The sequence below is a fragment of the Pecten maximus genome, chromosome 17 (genome assembly GCF_902652985.1).
Source record: "Pecten maximus chromosome 17, xPecMax1.1, whole genome shotgun sequence".
In the NCBI taxonomy this organism is placed as follows: Eukaryota; Metazoa; Mollusca; class Bivalvia; order Pectinida; family Pectinidae; genus Pecten; species Pecten maximus.
The window spans coordinates 3,105,225-3,121,148 of NC_047031.1; the positions used below are offsets into that span (position 1 = coordinate 3,105,225).

The window sequence follows — 15,924 nt, forward strand, 5'->3', positions numbered from 1 at the left end:
ATAGAAATTCGGTAATGATATGAGAGAAAAAGACTCTTTCATTATGTGTGTATGTAGGATAGGGATATTCCACCCTCGGGATCACAAAATGTGGTAAAACCCTCGGCAAGCCTCGGGTTTCACCACATTTTGTGACCCCTCGGGTGGAATGTCCCTATCCTACATATACACATATGAAAGAGTCTTATAATCTTACATAGCTATCTTACATGGGCAAACTCTATCCAACATCCCGAGATATGAGAGAAAAGTGTGCACAAAATTGCACACCTCCTCCACATTTTTTTTTTAAATTTTGTTTTGTAATGTCTATACTGACTTATATTGGTGATGTTGGGATATATTTGAATTTCACACCAGGTGTACATCATGATCTAACTTTGAACAAAAGTGTTGGAACTATTTCGATAATTCTGGCGAAAAATCAATCAACATCCAATACCGCTCATGGTACCCATAGAGGCGTTCTTAAGGCTCTTATCTATATCACCCGAATCACACAGACAACATAGATTTGGAATAATGTCGTAATATTGCTTTATTATGGTATTTTGTAATCAAAGCATCAGATCATCAGAATTGCGTGTGTTTCCCAATCATCCACTCCCAGATGTTTGTGCTGCAATGTATAATACAAAAACAAAAAGGTTTAAGATGTCCTAATTGTATATTTTAATTTTACTTTTAGTATGAGATAGAATTTAAAAAAAAAACCACGAATGCTTATATATACAAAGTAGGTCATTAACCTAGAATTTTATCCGTTAAGAAGACGTTAAAATATAAAAGCACTTAAACACTTTTCATTAAAACAAGAAGAAAAAAATACAAATAAAATACAAGATATGTTACACGCAATCATTTTATCATCAATATATTTTCCCCATTTTATATTTAACAATAACTGCCTGTTTGCTAAAGAGAAATTACCCTAGCAGTGCCACACAGTTAAGAAGAACACAGCAATGCCTTAAGTATAGAAGGTTGTTATCTTTAAATGGTCCGGGTTTTTCTCATTAGTAACGGCTTCTACATAATATAATATCTCTCTCTACCCTATCACATACTCTCTTCTACTTCAACTGGAAGACAGTAAAATAAAGAGCCCCGTTTAAAAATACAAAAGAGTCGTACTATTTTGGAACGGAATATAGTATTTCCTGACATGAAGATACTACAGCGTATAACTCTCGGACCAAAGTACCTTACTATTCTAGAACGGAATATAACATTTACTTATATGAAGATACTTCATCGTATAACTCACGGACCAAAGTACCGTACTATTCTAGAACGGAATATAATATTACTGTACATTTAGATACTTCAGCGAATAACTCACAGGCCAAAGTAGCTTACTTTTCTAGAACGGAATATTATATGTCCTTACATGCAGATACTCACAGACCAAAATACCGTACTATTTCAGCACAGAATATAGTATTACCTTACATTTAGATACTTCAGCGTATAACTCGCAGGCAAACGTACCGTACTATTCTAGAACGGAATATAACATTTCCTTATATTTAGATAATTCAGTGTATAACTCACAGGCCAAAGTAGCTTACTATTCTAGAACGGAATATAAAATTTCCTTACGTGAAGATACTACAGCCTGAGCAACCGCTGACCCTATCTTGTTTGTAGCAGTACATGTCCAGGTACCGAGTACTTCATGTGTCACACGGATTTGTACCTTGGTCCCTCCGTTTCTGATCTGGGCAGTGCTTGGCATGACAGTAGAGGATGCTGTAGACTGAAATAGAAAAAAAAAATTCATTAAAGAAGCAAAACACAGTTAAGCAAATACAAAAATATGTTTCTAGCTAAGTCGAAAAATTGTGTTTCAATAGAAAAAAAATGCAATATTTGACTTAAAAAAAAGAAGCATTTTCGCCAAAACTTTGAAAGATTTAAATTGAACTATCAAAACTATTATCAGCAAAAAGACGAAGTAATGATTTTCACTAAATGTTCGTAGAAATAAATAGGATCTTTCAGCAAGAACAGAAAAGCATATCAACAAATATACAGAAAAGTGAAAGACAGAATGTATCAGTCTAGCTTTGATCGACATGTTGGATTAAATAGCGCAAATTTGTATCTTCCTACCAAGTATCACGACATGGCAATGTTGAACCGAATGTTTTTTGTTTTTTTTTAGTTTTTTTTTTATCAAACGTCCTATTAACACCCAGTGTCATTGAATGACGTGCCAGGCTTAGGAGGTGGAGGAAAGCCGGAGTACCCGGAGAAAAACCACCGGCCTACGGTCAGTACCTGGCAACTGCCCCACGTAGGTTTCGAACTCGCAACCCAGAGGTGGAGGGCTAGAGTTAAAGTGTCGAGACACCGTTGAACCGAAGAGTCACGACAATGTCAGATATTTCATATAAGTCTAATGATAAATCGGATGAAAACTGTATTTTTTACAAGTGAGAGAGAAAAAAAAAATACCGATTGAAACGTCCAAGCTATGGTAGCATTAGATTTAGGGTCGACCTCGCAATGTAACGTGATGATATCACCGTCCAAGACCTTCCTGTCGTTCGGCTTTCGAGTGAATGACGGGATCACTAAAAAAATAAATGTTTGATGCTAACATATTAAAAGAAATCATAAGGTATATAGATATTACATTGCTCGTAGCATACACACCACTTTCAATATTCTTTAAATAGTGTTTAAACTATAGAAATATCAATCTGAAATATCAATATAGATATCAATTTAACACCAATAAAAATGTAATGCAGTTCAAAACAGTACCGTGTCGTAAACCAGTACAAATAAGTACAGTGTCGTAAAATGGTCTCTAACCATATAAACTATTTCACTTAAAACAAAATTAAACGAATAATTTTTTTTTTCAAACTCAAGTTCAAAATATTAAAAGCTAAGTTCAAATTTTGTGTATCTTCAAAATACCATTAACTATGCGACCTTTAGTATTGCAAAAAAACAAAACAAATACAAAATGTAAACAACACATGTTTAACACTTTCTATACGTATACAAAACTCTTTGTTACATCACCAACAAGTGATAACGTTGCCTAATCTGCTGATGATATTTTTTTATAAATTCAGCGATATGTTGTTTTTTTCTGATACGAGGCATAAATTGGTCTGTCATTTATTTATATAGTCATAGAGTTAATAGTTATGGATACAATTTGATATTTACAATTTCCTTAGCAAATGCAAAATGCAATTCCTTGACTAGTCATGGTTTTAACTAATGTTGGGATTCCATAGCGCGCCATGTTGCAGAAGTTGTTGTTACCATCTAACCCCATCCCCCACCCCCGTCCCCATTCCCGCACACATTCACACACACCCACACCCACACACATACACTCACGCACCTACATATGATTGAAACACAACTATAACTAACATTCCTTGATTAGTCAGAGTTTTACCTAATGTTGGGATTCCACAGAGCGCCATGTTGCAGAAGCTGTTGTTACAACAGCGAGTACAATAGGCCCCATCAGCAGTGGATAAGGCATTTTGTTCGAAAACATCACAAACCTGTCATAACGAAAAAGTATATAAAGCCTTCTTACTGCGAAAGACCAGATAGCTACGTTTGAAATACTTTGAAGATGTCATCAAAAAGCGAGTACGTTGCATTGCGTTAGAAAGTCAACTGGACTAAACTCTGAACAGGAAAATTAAAAAAAAAAATAATAAATAGATTGTACCGTATAGCGGGAAATTTTAGCGGTCATAAAATTTGGCGATTTGGTCATGAAAACTGAAAGTTAAATTTTGGCGGGTTAAAATTGAGCGATTTCCCTCAAATCTAGGGTTTTAATTTGGCGTTGAGCATATATATTACCTACCGGTATATCAAGATAATTATGTTATGTCCATACATCCAATCCATGTTGATTAAGTGTGTTGTTTATTATCGATCCTCTGTCTCGAAACCGGAAAATATTCCAAAAAAATTCAGACGAACACATACATGTAGATTTTTCAAATTAGTGTTTATATGAGTATGTGTACAAACAACAGACAAAGAGAATTTAATCAACCGTAAGCTATCGCCATGGTCATCTATTGTATGATGTGTCTACGTACAGGTAAGTTAAACAATGAGTCTACAGGTAAAGTGTTAATACCAGTTCATTGAATGGTATGGGTAGATGGCTTTGTTTTCACAAAAAAAATAATTATGATGCGATATATGCCATACTTGTATTGCTATACATGTATCGTGAGTAGTTCACTAGTTATTCGTATTACATGTACCTATCGGCATTTTCGCCGACAGTTGCCAGGCAACAACCAACGTTACGCACAAGTCGTTACTCTCTTCTGTTATCAAAGGTAAATGGCGGTCGGAACGGAAACTATTGGCGAAATTGAAATGTTCGCGTCATTTTATTTGGCGGTGTTAAAATTTGACGGGTTAAATTTTGGCGATCTTTATACGGACCCGCCAAATCGCCAAATTAAAGCCCCGCTAAAATTAACCGCTAAACGGTAATACAATCAAATTCTTCGACCTCGAAAATACAGACGAATTTCTTATTCTTGCTCAATACATGTATTTCCATTGGCTAAAAGACGTCGGCGTTTGTTCCGTTGCCTTTTACTCGCAACAATTTAAAAGAAGATATAGTCCGTGAATCAGAGTCATACATAAAACAAACATATATATTCAAGTTAATCCGTAATTATTTTATATCGTACACAATAATTGATATATGATTTCGGTGCAGGTAAACTTATAAAAGCATGCGAAAATCGCATGCTGATGTGATCGACGCATTGTTTTATCAACCCATTAATAATATTGACAGAGACGGTTTTTTTTTCCAATAAATAAACAATAAAGATCAAAGTGATATCAACGTTTGAAAAAAAAATTCTTGAATGCAAAGTTAAACGGCGGCTTATATTAATATTAACATGATATATCGATTGTTTACAGGAACAGGAACGTATTTCCAATATGGAGTGCTAATAAATTAAAGAGTCGTTTCTAAAATTTATCTTTTTTTTTTTAATTTTGATAAATTACAATTCCGACTGAGCTTTTCTTACAGAATATGTACTTTATATCAATGGAAATTCTCTTAAATCACGTAGTATTTTAACATAATTATACCATTTCAATTGATATAATGTACAAATTATATAAGAGAATCACACTCGTAGTTGTAATTTATCAAAATCTAAAAATGGATAAATTTGAGATACGGCCCTTTACTTCTTAGCACTCCATGTTGGAGATACGTCCCTGTTTCACTAAACAATCGATATGATAGCTGTCTTTCAATGACTAAAAGAGTACCCGTTTCTGCTCGCAGCCCATGCTGAATCTCTTCTCTCCATTACTGTCTAGTTCCACTTTCCTTGTGTAACAAATCTATATATATATAAAAAAAATATCAGATTCAAATTAATATGTAAAACAGCAAACACGACGAATTCATGATTCCAAGGCTAGAAGTAATGTTCCTTACCGAATCAAAAAAACATTCTTTTATCTCGGAACAATCGTCAGGGTGCATGACGTCATCACAATGGAAGCATTTCAAACCTCGATCGTTTTCTAGGAAGAAAGGACAACTCTGCTGATCAAATATAGTGTAGACGTAACATATAACACTTGCGTTTGGTTAGTTGTTTCCGGAATAAAAATAAATATTCTAATATTCAATTAAGCATTGATGTCAATTTTTTTTTCAGTTTCATCGCGGATTCTTGCAGAAGTTTGCAAACAATTTTTTTTTCATACCCCGATGAAACTAAACAATAATTGACATCAACGCTTACAATTAATTTTTGAAAATAATTTTCTTATTTAAAACATGTTTTATGTACAATTTTACTGGTTTTATATGGGATTCTTTTTCTCAAATCAATACGCAACGTCAATTGTCGTATTGTGACGTCACATTTTTCGCGCCATTCTCGGAATTTTGCTGATAGTGGTATGAAAAAAATTATCAAACCAATCAGAAAGCCGCAGTCTGCGTACAAACAATGGGAAATTAATCATGATATTTTGATGTTATCTTTTATACATGGATTTCAACAAGAGACGACATTTTCAGAACAATAGTATTTCAATGAAGAATTCATTATTGACTGAACTATATCCTTACTCCAATGTACTAGCACAGACCATAACAAAATAGACAGAGTTATGATGGAGTGTCCATTAAGAAAGACATCCATGTAATTCCAGGGATATGATTTCAATAGTTTGCGATTGTCCTGATGAATTTCTAACTGTACACTAGTATACATTTAAGCCGCTAAACGTCCGATCGCAACATTAAGACGGGAGTTCTAGATGATCTTTATTGTCCATTACCTGTGTTACAAAGCTTAGCATTACAACCACATGTGGTTGCATTCTTGTCAGTACAGCCCAAAGCCTCCGAGTCACAACACTTCAGACAGTTAACGAGATCTCTCTTCTTCCTTCCCGCTCCAAGATTCAAATCAATTATACTGCAAACCTGAAAGACAATGACTGATAGTAAACGGCAATATTAGCATGGATATTATAGTCGGAAAACTCGTTTTGCAAGAACACAATTGTGACGTCACAACAATTCGTGACGTCACCAATGGTATCTGATGTCGTGTGACTCTATCTGTTGAGGAAGACAAACCGCTTGAGTTAAAATATGCATGCATTATACGGAGCTGAATTAGAAAAGTTTCACTAATATTCTCATTAATTCTAGTCATGTAAGCATCATATTGTGATGTGATAACCTTTATATCAAACTTACGGACTGATCCATGCAGCCTGATTCAAACATGAGGTTTCCTGAGGGACCTGTGTATCTTTTAGTATAGCATTTCTGTAAAAGTAAAAGAAATATTAATTGAGTGTCTGTTTCATACAAAATTTGATATATATATATATATCCTTAACCTGGGCAGGTTAGGGTTAGGGTAGATATCCGCAGTTTTAATGGGGTGAGATTTTCCTGTCTCACAGTAGGTAAAGACAAGCTACAACAATTGCATTTTGTCATGTCAACAATTCCATGAAGTGACAGCGACAATGCAATGACATCAAGTCCACAATTCAATCATGCCATGCTAACATTTCCTCACATTGATGTAACGCCCAAATAAGATGCAAAGAAGTGTTAACAGGATAAGAGAAAAATAATCACTCAACCCCATGGATGTATGACAGGGGAATCTCAACCCCCAGGGTAAGATACATTTTATACTTAAGCTGCCAAACACGAGACTTAAGAATCTTCCCCTCTGGTTGATATGTCCTTGTCTCGTACAGCCTTGAAACAGTCTTATTCTAACGAGTAGACATATCATTACCAAAGGACGATACGGAACAATAAAGTATGCAATATTTATAACCGAAATTAAGAAACATAACTGATAGCTTTCGTAATTAAAATAATGAAAATTGATCATTTAGGTTTCAGTTTGAAAAGAGTCCCTCTCAATTTCTCTTACCCTTACATGGATATCCGCAGTTTTACCGGGAAGAGATTTTCTTATCTCACCCTAGGGACAAGCAAGCTACACGTGCTCTTCTCACGTTCTCAACAATTGTATTTCGTCACGTCAACATGACGTCACGGCAACAGTACAATGACGTCACGTCGACAATTCAATCACATCACGTCAACATTTCCTTGCATTGCTTAAACGTCAATAGTAGATACATAAGAGGGTATGCAAGGTAAGATGAAAATAATCATTCATTCCCATGGAAGTGAGACAGTGAAATCTCAACCCTCGGCAAGCCTCGTGTTTGGCAACTTAAGATACTGTCCCTTGGGTTGAGATTCCCCTGTCTCACTCCCAAAGGGGTGAAAGATTATATTTATCCTCATCAAACATAACATAACAAAGACACAGGAAGATCACAAACCAACATTCCACCTTTTGGTTTTGCTTGTTGTTGTTAATATATGTTTTATTGGATTATTATTTGGGCATTTAAACTGAATAGTTTGTATGATATTTTAAGTGATCGCTATGAATACACGTACTTCATGAGCCCCACATCTCACGGTTTCTCCACAGTCTGACTGAGTCGGCACTCCATTACACTTGAAACATAGTTGAGTACATTCAACGACTGCAAATCAAAACATGAATTAGACGACAATAGCGGAAAAAATAAACTGCATTATTTTTGCAAAAATATAACTAGTTTCGATAAATATTAAAATATGGTGTGATTTTTGAATTGTTTATATAAAAAATAGCATTTAAGTATGTAAATTGCATTTGATCATGTTCGTGTAACTCTTTCTGAAACCAGATATTCGATATGATATTGCAAAACAGTTAATCTACCATGTAATATATACAACAGCTAAAACAGTAATGATACGTTTGCCAGTTCTCAACCCTTTTCCCCATCCCCTCACCACTAGCACACACGCTTTTGGAAGGCAAAGTTTGCTGTGGTATATATATATATATAAATAAATTGATAACTGTTATTATTTATCATTATGTATCTTTAAATATTTGATAATTTAGTCTGTCTTTCTGCTGGAAATTAAGGTGATCAAACCAGGCAAGAAATAATCATTCAATTATTATTCAATATAATCGCACATTTACCTGTAAACAGCAGAGCAAAGGCAATCAATATTCTCATCTTGAAAAACCTGTACATCGACAAAACAAAGTAAAGCATACGAATTTTAAACAACATTGTGATTTCCCCGACCCTTTAAGCTGTACTGCGATAGTTCAAATATGTGTTAAATAAAGAAAAACATTTCTGTGATTAAGACAATTTTTCTTTTTATATGTACATAATGAACGTGTAGCTATATCCCATATATATTTAACGTGAAAACCTGTTAATGTGTAGACATAATATTATCATTGATGTTGTTTCTAACTTGATCAAAAGATACAATTTTAGAAAAGAAATTCGTTTTATTTCACGCTTCCGTCAACAATGATTGTAATATAAACTAATACAGACAAAATATAATTTTTAACATAATAATTAAGTGGAATGATTCCAGCGCCAAAAAAACCGGGAAAGAAAAGAAATACGCTTTAATAAGAAAACCGCTTAATTATGTAGTCTAAAGTAAATACTTAATCACCGACGGAATACAGTGATAGTTTAGTTTAAACAAATTATATCTTAACCAATCAAATCAACAGAACACAGAAGTTACGTCAACTTATACAATTGACATTTTCTTATATAGTGGCGCCAACAACAATGACGTATACCAACTACAGAGTTAATAACCGCGTCATCATGCTGACGAAAATACAGACTGGACGTTAAGAATATAAATAGACATACAGCATTAACGAAATTCTGCAAGATGCTATCAATCATTAATCCACTTTAAATTCAAGTAAATTTAGCTCATTTTTTTCCAAGGAAGTGATGGCGTATAATAATTATTTTGGTTATGCGTAGATTAGTGTATCTTTTCGATCATGATATGATTTTCGGAGATGAAGCCTATTTGATATATTTTGTTATGTATTGCACAATAAAATTGATATGATGAAATTACCACGATGCCATCTCAGCCGCACCCCAACCAACAACCCCAACTCCAACCCCAACCACCGCCGACCCACATAACAATGCACAATAAAATAGATATGATGAAATTACCACGATAACATATCAGCCGCACCACAACCCCCACCCAAAACCTCCACTCCCAAAACCCCCGCCCACCCTCATAAAACAATTCGTCAATGACAATGATACAAAACATATTTTGTTTTTAAAGTTTGCAGGTAAAACAGATCATTAAGCAATCATTGTGATATTTATTAATTGTTTGTGTGATATATTATTGTTAACTAATATGCGAAACAAATAATTCGGTTATACAACCGGTACGACAGAACGATCACAAATACAGTACTTGCCGAATAATTTAAATCACTTAGATTTATGGATATTTCATAGGTGCATTTAAAAAACGTGACATGGTTCAATGGTTCTGATGGTGTGAATGAAAACCGTTATATGCCGTTATATGATTAGGCTTAGCAGTTGCATATCAAATTATACATACACAATTTGGAAAATGAAGTACAATTATTTATTCAAACTCAAAGTCATTCCGATATGTCCAACGAATCAATAAAGGGACCTTCTTTATTGAGATCCCTTCATAACTGAAAGTAGATAAAGGAACCGAATGTGTAATAAAAAGCAGTAAAGAAGGTCGTTATGCTTACCTATTGTATGCAAAAATCTCCAATCCTCTGCATTAAATATTGAGGTCAATAAGTCTGCCCGATTATCGTGCCTTTTACGATTCTTATCTCCCAGCGACCTATCTGACAGTGTGTGTGGGAAACATTTTACAAAGCCAGCTGTGGCAGTGGTCATATGTAGCAATGAATGTGTGGCGTTGAGTGTATATTTCCATAGTCCTTTGTCAACATAACACTCATCATAGAATCTTCCAACAGGACATCATTGGCACATTAGTTTCACTTGGTATACAATAAACACAATTACTGAAATGCTGTTTACATATGAATTTACTATGAGTTTAAAAATATACACAAGGAATTAATTTCTACAATTTAGTAATGGAATTAAACGCGAGAAAAGATGCTTTGCAAATCTATTCCATGGATTTGTATAAACAAGAATGTGTCAAGGAATCACAGAGCCAAATCTAAAATAAAAAGTTCATATTGGTAGAAGTCTTAAATAGTCTATTTACAAGTGAGAAAACTGAAATTGCAATACTTTTGAAAAGATCTTTCGTTTAATCGTATCAAACCAGAGGCAAGATGTGGCGCTTCTGGGAGAGTTAATGGCGAACAAAAAAATAATTTAAAGTTTTATATATAGGGAACAATCAACCAATTGAAAAAATGGATTTAAAACATCCCCTGTGTATAGAAAGTTGATCCAGGGATAAAATGTCTGGCAGCCACTGATTGGCCACTATGTTATGAAGTAACAAAATAGATATGTGGCCTGATAGATAACTATTCATAAAAAAAATGTTGATATAAATTTCATAAGTCTGATTGAATTATTTTCCAAAAGTTCAGGTCATAATAATTAACAGATAAACATTTCGGATTTTCGAGAATTTTTTACTGCGAAATTCAACCTATGTTCAAAATGGCTACCCCGGAAAACAATTGAGCTGAAGGACCCGCCTTTTTTATTAAGTGTTTTATAAGACCCAAACTTTTGTTATAAACCATAATTACCATATTGAATTCAAGAATTTTAATGATATACTCCAAAACATTAACACTTAAGTCTATGGGAAAACAATTGGTTGGTTGGTCCCTATAGCACATACATTAAAGGGTATCGTTACTGTATATACTAAGACAACACTACATGGATACACAGCTATATGCTGTTGTAAAAATATAACTAACCATTAATGACCGGATGCTAAGTCCAGAAGTATAATAATCAAGACGATAGCTAAAAGTGCCCTGTCATCATTGTTCCACTCTCCCGAACTCATTTGATTTTAAGCCTTATTTGTATCTGTATCATAATCTAGCTTCATCCAGCTTGCGCAGAAAAAATCTAACGGAATCAGCCGCACCTGTATATAGGATTAAGATAACAAAATTATTTAATTAGCTGCAATTTCAGCAGAAGAAAAAAACACGAGAATAAGGAGTAATGTTTAAAGAGTTGAAAAACAAAAATATACGTTCCAAGCTAAAAATAGAATGACGTAGGGTTAGTGTTCCCCGTCCACTGTAAATATATTGGTTACTATATTTCGAGTGTGATATTATATGCCATCAAGCCTATCCAATTATTTTTGAGATAGAGAACAGTTCAAACTTTAGTTTGTTATGAAATTCATATATTTGAACATGAAATAAGCGATTGAGGGGACTTTGTCACCGGCTATAAAATATAGCTAAATATTGAGTTGTTTATGTTATGTTGTTCATGATGCCACTACGAGAGAGAGAGAGAGAGAGAGAGAGAGAGAGAGAGAGAGAGAGAGAGAGAGAGAGAGAGAGAGAGAGAGAGAGAGAGAGAAACAGACAGACAGAGACAGGGAGAGAGAGACAGACAGACAGACAGACATTCGTCGGGTATGTGCAAAGTTCATTGGGAAGGAATATAGATATAGACACGTTGAGGTGTACAGAATGGTTTCGTGGCACATATTAGGGTGACAATATATACCAACGCTAAGGTGTATATAATTACCTATTGAGTACATGGGTAGGGCACTAGGTACCGGAATAGATATATACAATCGTTATCAAATATGGAAGAGTCTTTTTGATATGTTGGATTTGCACTAGGTGATATCAATTTAAACGCATAACGTGTATGAGTTATTTCCCTTTATAACTTATATTTCCATACATACTTATCTACCCCTGTCAAGCAGCTAGGAATTATGGGTAGCAGCTTTCCGATGCGCGCCATTAAAAATTGTCAACAGTTTTGTAATTTGAAGTTTTCTACTATTTTCATAAGTTTTTAGGCCTTCTCACTTAAGATCAATAAGAAAGATACTTTTGAAGGACTCGCAGAGCAGACGAACGTCCCAGCGACGCATCGGACGGGTTTTTGAGCCCACCAGTCTCAATTTAAGATCTGATTCTCTGGCACATCGAATTCAGGCTAAGTACATGTGACATTTAAATATAAGCATGGCTAACTTGACCCCACGCGTGTTGATTTTGGGTCATAGTTTTGGGCGTAGACTTTTTGATTATGTGCATGATCTTAATTTGGAGACATTGAACCTCTCTCCATGCATTGTGAACGGTTTGGGGATTAGCGGAGGCACGGTGAACAAGTTAAAATCTAATGTGTCTGTCCAACGGAAGATAAACTCTTTTCAACCGCACATTATTATACTTCAGATCGGCGGTAATTGTTTGTACAATGACTCTCTTCGCCCCGATCAGCTGGCCTATACGATTTTTGATTTCGTCAAACACTTGCAAGATAGTTATGGATGTGATGTTTATGCGTGTAAAGTGTTCCCCAGACCACGGCCTCGAGGCATGAGCCTAAGTCAATATGAATCACGCAGAGTCGCAACCAATAAGGCACTGCATGTTTTGCTAACCGAACAGGAGCATGTTCATATTTGGCCACACCGTCGAATTTTCAATAGTCGACTGGATCTTTTTCTGTGAGATGGGTGTCATCTCACTGGTAACGGCAATAAAAAATTCTTTCGGGGTCTTCGTCTTGCCATCATGCATGCCTGTCGACAGTGGTCAGAGGGTAAGTTTTGAGCATGGGCTACTATTGTACTAACCTAGATCGACTGTATTATACATGTCCAGCATTTTATTAATGTTACCTTAAAATAGTGAGAAACAATATGTCATTATGTTAAGTGATATCCCATTATATTTGGCTAGGTGTCGACAGGTAATTATAATCTGGCATGTTTTAATTTTGCATGCAAGTTGTATTGCCCAGCATCTTGGATATATCAGCAATGAAAATTCCTAATTAAGTTTGGTGATAAATAATCCAATTGTTGTATCCAGAAGCTGACATTGTTGTATCTGACCGAATTAACATATTTTATTGTTACTTATATTAAAATCATCCCGGTGTTGTACCCGGGAGCTGTCAGTGTGGTATCTGTCCTTATAAACATACTTCTAATTTGATTTGATTAAAAATCATCCCAATGTTGTATCTGGGAGCCGGCAGTGTAGTATCTGCCCTAATTAACATATTTCTAATTGGATGTAATTATACATTTTCCCAGCGCTGTATCTTGGAGCTGGCAGTGTTGTATTTGTCCTTATCAACATATTCTTAATTAAATTTAATTTAAAATCATCCCGGTGTTGTATCTGGGAGCTGCCAGTGTTGTATCTGTCTGTATAAACATACTTCTAATCGGATGATGTTTCGCATGCCTGTTTGAAGGCGGAGTTTGGCAACCCCCACACAGGCTTTTGTTGTAATTGACTACCATTGTCATTTTTAGATGTTTATTTTTAGACGTTTTTTTAATGATTGTGTTATGCTATGTTAATTTTGTATTGTTAATTTGTAATATGTTTAGAATTGATATCAAATGTCACCATATGCCATATATGGTGGCCATATTCAATCTATACATTCTTGTTGTTGTCTGTGACAGGACCGAAGATGCATAAAGATACTTACGTTACGATACATAGAATGGTTTAATTTGGTATTCGGGAAGGGACATTCAAATCAGCAAATGAAACCAACATCAAAATAAATTCGTCGTGGCGAGTTGGGTAACGGCAATGTCTCCTGTCTCGGACATAGACATGTGTTTCGGCGACGCGAAGGTGCGGCCTGTATCCTCCTCTGATTAGGTAAATGTCCTGTCTACCAGGTATGTTCAAACCCGACATCCCCCTGGGACGGGCTTGGGAGCGGCTGTAGTCCGTCTCGGCCCTGCATCGAACACAATCTGCTGATTACGCAAATTTCGGGGACTTTGTAGTGCTTACGGTGGATTCATTTTCTTATTAATTCATCCAAATTTTTTATTTAACTTTTGCATGGAAATTTACCAGCCATTAATATAATTTAGTTGTATGTGTGTATATTAATGTAAATGACGAAAACTCGATTAATGCTTATTTTTTTATTGCAGTAAAGAAAAAATATGAAAACACGCAAGAAATTCTTTAGCATAAAATATGTACAGTTGAATATATTTTATATCTGACATGGAGTTTCTTCATTGTGGTTATTTGTTCTGTTTCGTCCTTGAGTGACGTGACACAATAACTATAACCATTTACATGATCAACATCATTCTTTACATTCCTTATTAATTTGTCTTATCATAATTCTAAATTATGATACAATTGTTAACACAGTCACCACAAAATGATCTTTATCTTTGCTTAGTGTAGCATGTTTACAGTTCACAACTTGATGGATTCCTATATATCTTCATACTCGATAGAATTGTCTCCCATTCCAATAATTGATGATTTATCTTTCCCCGTTTTCGATACATCCCCACATAATCGCATACTCGCATAATCAACCATGAATTATTATTAGTATTCTAATAATGATGGGTTAATATTATTTCACAATGTCGTGATATTTATGTTAAATAAATTAATAAAAAAGAAGACAATCTCATTTCACAATGTCGTGATATTTATGTTAAATAAATTTAAAAAAAAGAAGATAATCTCATTTCACAATGTCGTGATATTTATGTTAAATAAATTTATAAAAAAGAAGACAATCTCATTTCACAATATCGTGATATTTATGTTAAATAAATTTATAAAAAAGAAGATAATCTCATTTCACAATGTCGTGATATTTATGTTAAATAAATTAATAAAAAAAAGATAATCTCATTTCACAATGTCGTGATATTTATGTTAAATAAATTAATAAAAAAAGAAGATAATCTCATTTCACAATGTCGTGATATTTATGTTAAATAAATAAATAAAACAAGATAATAATATATATATATACTAATAGAGAAACTAAGTAATCAAATACTTGAATAAATAATGAATGAATAATACAGAAATTCAGTTCCTATAGATTCGCTGCTTGCTTCAAGGAAATAATTCATTTGGGAATTCATTTCATGAAAAAAGGTTCAATTCATACTTATTTTAAGACACACATCCCCTCCGCTTTTTTCGGTTTGGTTTATTAATCAATCGATAAACAATTATGACCAAAAACATTAAATGAACGCCCCCTCCTTTTTCTGTTATTAATAGAAATGAGTCTTCAGCGAGAAACAGCAGTAAAAAATCTTTTGAATAAAAAAAAAAAATAAAAAAAATAAACTTTTGCTAATACTTGCATGCAAAATATATATATTTAAATGTTGAGATTATACCATAATTTTATTTTTTTCCTTTTTTTAAATGGAAAAGACATTGGATAACAAACTGTCATGCGTGTAGCTTGTTTTCCTGTTCCGGTGTTTCTGTTTCCGTT

The 15,924-nt window shown here is 34.3% G+C and overlaps 1 protein-coding gene across 1 annotated transcript; it reads right to left on the reverse strand.

The window, feature by feature from the left end:
- Positions 1-513: 513 nt before the first annotated feature.
- LOC117314974 lies at positions 514-10,275 on the reverse strand. Its single transcript, XM_033869096.1, has 11 exons — positions 10,206-10,275; positions 8,595-8,641; positions 8,012-8,100; positions 6,770-6,841; positions 6,343-6,490; positions 5,486-5,574; positions 5,314-5,388; positions 3,428-3,539; positions 2,461-2,579; positions 1,603-1,759; positions 514-619 (listed from the first exon to the last, which is right to left on the reverse strand). The coding sequence occupies exons 2-11, from the start codon at positions 8,629-8,631 to the stop codon at positions 597-599; spliced, it is 921 nt and encodes a 306-aa protein (XP_033724987.1). The 5' UTR covers positions 8,632-8,641; positions 10,206-10,275; the 3' UTR covers positions 514-596.
- Between the last annotated feature and the right edge of the window lie 5,649 nt (positions 10,276-15,924).

Bases quoted from the DNA above. Each gene is read 5' to 3' on its own strand.
- LOC117314974 (XM_033869096.1), bottom strand. From the start codon at position 8,631: ATGAGAATATTGATTGCCTTTGCTCTGCTGTTTACAG. The intron at 6,491-6,769 runs GTAAGTTTGATA...ATTGTCTTTCAG, and splicing joins CAGGCTGCATGGATCAGTCC to GTTTGCAGTATAATTGATTT. The intron at 620-1,602 runs GTAAGGAAATTT...TATACATTGCAG, and splicing joins TCAGGCTGTAGTATCTTCAC to CACAAACATCTGGGAGTGGA.